This window comes from Arachis ipaensis, chromosome B05 (genome assembly GCF_000816755.2).
Source record: "Arachis ipaensis cultivar K30076 chromosome B05, Araip1.1, whole genome shotgun sequence".
Taxonomy (NCBI): Eukaryota; Viridiplantae; Streptophyta; class Magnoliopsida; order Fabales; family Fabaceae; genus Arachis; species Arachis ipaensis.
In genome coordinates this window covers 20139299-20141634 of record NC_029789.2, presented here as the reverse complement: position 1 = coordinate 20141634, position 2336 = coordinate 20139299, and the positions used below count along the sequence as shown (strand labels likewise).

General features: G+C 41.9%; 1 protein-coding gene across 1 annotated transcript; it reads right to left on the bottom strand.

The window, feature by feature from the left end:
- Positions 205-2317, bottom strand: LOC107640327 (polyadenylation and cleavage factor homolog 4-like). The gene is made up of 3 exons (XM_021123313.1): positions 1998-2317; positions 1542-1814; positions 205-1233 (listed from the first exon to the last, which is right to left on the bottom strand). Exons 2-3 carry the CDS (start codon positions 1764-1766, stop codon positions 232-234), a joined length of 1227 nt encoding a protein of 408 aa, XP_020978972.1. The 5' UTR covers positions 1767-1814; positions 1998-2317; the 3' UTR covers positions 205-231.

Below are 2336 nucleotides of genomic sequence, written 5' to 3'. Positions count from 1 at the left end.
TACTTCTGGCATTTTGACATTCAGTTCCTAGTCACGTGCCAATTCATATGTATACTATGCTCATCTTGCCTTTTGAATTGGAGACCGCAGCTCGTGCATTGTCTAGGAAGCTCAACATATAAGGCACTAATTACACCTTCATAACAAACCTTCAAGATATCTGCATCAAACTCCGTCACAATGGAATCCTAAAACACGAGTTCATTTAAATTACTATCTCAAATTAACAAACTAAAAAGGGAGGGAAACTAATGAAAGTATAGTTACCAGTCCGGTGGGTGGATTGGTGGGGGGATTAATTACCGAGATCACACCATGGTTCACTAGTGAACTAATCAAATTAAGATATGCAGGTGGTGGTTGACTTGTCACCGAAGCATCGGCATGGGGATGAGACATCATTTGTGATGGAGCAGTTGGGAGGCTTGGATGTAAAAGTGGCAAGGTTCCCCCATGTAAATGTAAACTTTGGCCCTGCATATCAGGTAATGGATTTGAGATGGGCGTACTTATTAAGGCACCATGACTAATTTGTGTTGAAGATGGAACTTGAGGTGGAAGAAACTGTAGTTGAGGTGCTTGTCCATGATTTTGCAGGTTAGAGGAAATTGGTCCAGGTTGATTAGGCAACTGGTCATGTATAAACAGAGTTCTATTTGGACCATGACCCACATTGGTGTTATTATTAACGTTTATTGGTTCAAACAGACTCCTAGGACGTTTTTGCAATGAAAATGCTGGATTCAAGTCGGAAGGGCAAGTAGCATGAGCATTGACAGCAAAGAGAGCAGCCCCCATATTAAAGGGGTACTGTGAAGAATTAGATAGATCATTAGATAACTTCCTTTTCCTGGAGAATCTAACACTTGATTGCATAGAACTACTGTTTGTATTACAGTCTACTAATCCTGGATTCATATCTTTCCAATCAAACTCCTCTTCTTCAGTGTCCTGCCATGATGCCAATGGAAACTTGCTCCCTAAACCATTTCTGCCAGGCTGCTCCACCAACAAAAGCTTAGTACTAAGAATTTCACGGCCTTTGTCACAACCATATGCCTCAATAAGAGCTCTTGGACTTTGACGTTGTTGTTCATCATTGAGATTATAAGTCTTGGAAGTTTGAAATATGTTCCAACCATCACTAGAAAATCTCTTTTGCTGCCATTCATTCAACCCTCCTTCTCTTGTATTACCTACAGTTTCCGTTGAATCCAACTTATCACCACCAACCTGTGAGGATGAAAACCAACACACTGTCAGAATGCAGCTTATCTGTCTGCACGATCTTTCTTTCTATTAACAGGTATAAACAGACACCTTTCTATTAAAACAAAAATTTGGCGGCCACATCATTCAGGTTGAGACACACAATATATATATTTATTTTCATCATTTTCATCAATCATGACAAATAGCCTTAACGTATCAACAAAATCACTGATATTTTTGCATACAACACATATTTCACACAATTATCCATAAATCAACAAAATCACTGATATTTTTGCATACAACACATATTTCACACAAAAGCTTACATTATCCATAATTGAACTAGAGTGTTTACTCTGCTGGCTGACAATGATATTGAGATCGGTAATGATGGGGTTCACATTGGAGGTGAGTTCTGACAAGAGCCCATGTGTCTGAACAATTTTTTTGGTAGAGAAAGCCTTGAGGTAGGCTTGGCGTCGTGGAAGTAAGGCGTTAAACCGGCTGACGAGTATGGAAGGAGAAGGCTCGTGCATGATACCATTCTCCATTTGTGGGCAATGGAAGTTTAGAGAACTTTTAAACTTGATGAAGGAGAACTGGAATTATGTCGAATTAAGAGAAGATGAGATTGGATGAGATGTAAACGGGATTGTGGTCTCTAAATAATTATTTATAGAAGTCTAGTTAAAATTTGCTCAGGTTCAACAACAAATTTAATTTATTCAAAATTGACACTGAACCAGTGAAAGAACAGGGTCGAAAATTCGAAGGGAGCTCACCTGGTTGACTGGTTTCGAGACGCGACCAAACAAGAAGACAATGACCACCACCACCACCCGACGGAGTAGATGCTGCTTGACTGGTTCCGTCTGCTTCTGCCGCCGATGAAGCGAAGCAGGGGTACGAGACTGCGACCACGAGCTTATGAGTGCGAGACCGAGAGCGAGGGAGTGATGAGTGCAAGACTGAGAGCGAGAGAGTGATGAGGTGAGGCTGTGAGAGACTGAGAGTGACAACTGACGAGGTGAGGGGAGAGATGAGAGAGTGACGCGGTGAGGTGAGGCGGTGGAGTGTCGAGAGAGAAGAGAGATGAGGCTGGGGCTGGGGGTGGGGGCTCC

What these genes read in the sequence shown, in the direction of transcription:
- LOC107640327 (XM_021123313.1), bottom strand. Translation starts at nt 1,766, where the DNA reads ATGGAGAATGGTATCATGCACGAGCCTTCTCCTTCCATACTCGTCAGC. An exon ending in CTAGTTCAATTATGGATAAT is followed by an intron (nt 1,234 to 1,541) that starts GTAAGCTTTTGT and finishes TCATCCTCACAG; the next exon opens with GTTGGTGGTGATAAGTTGGA.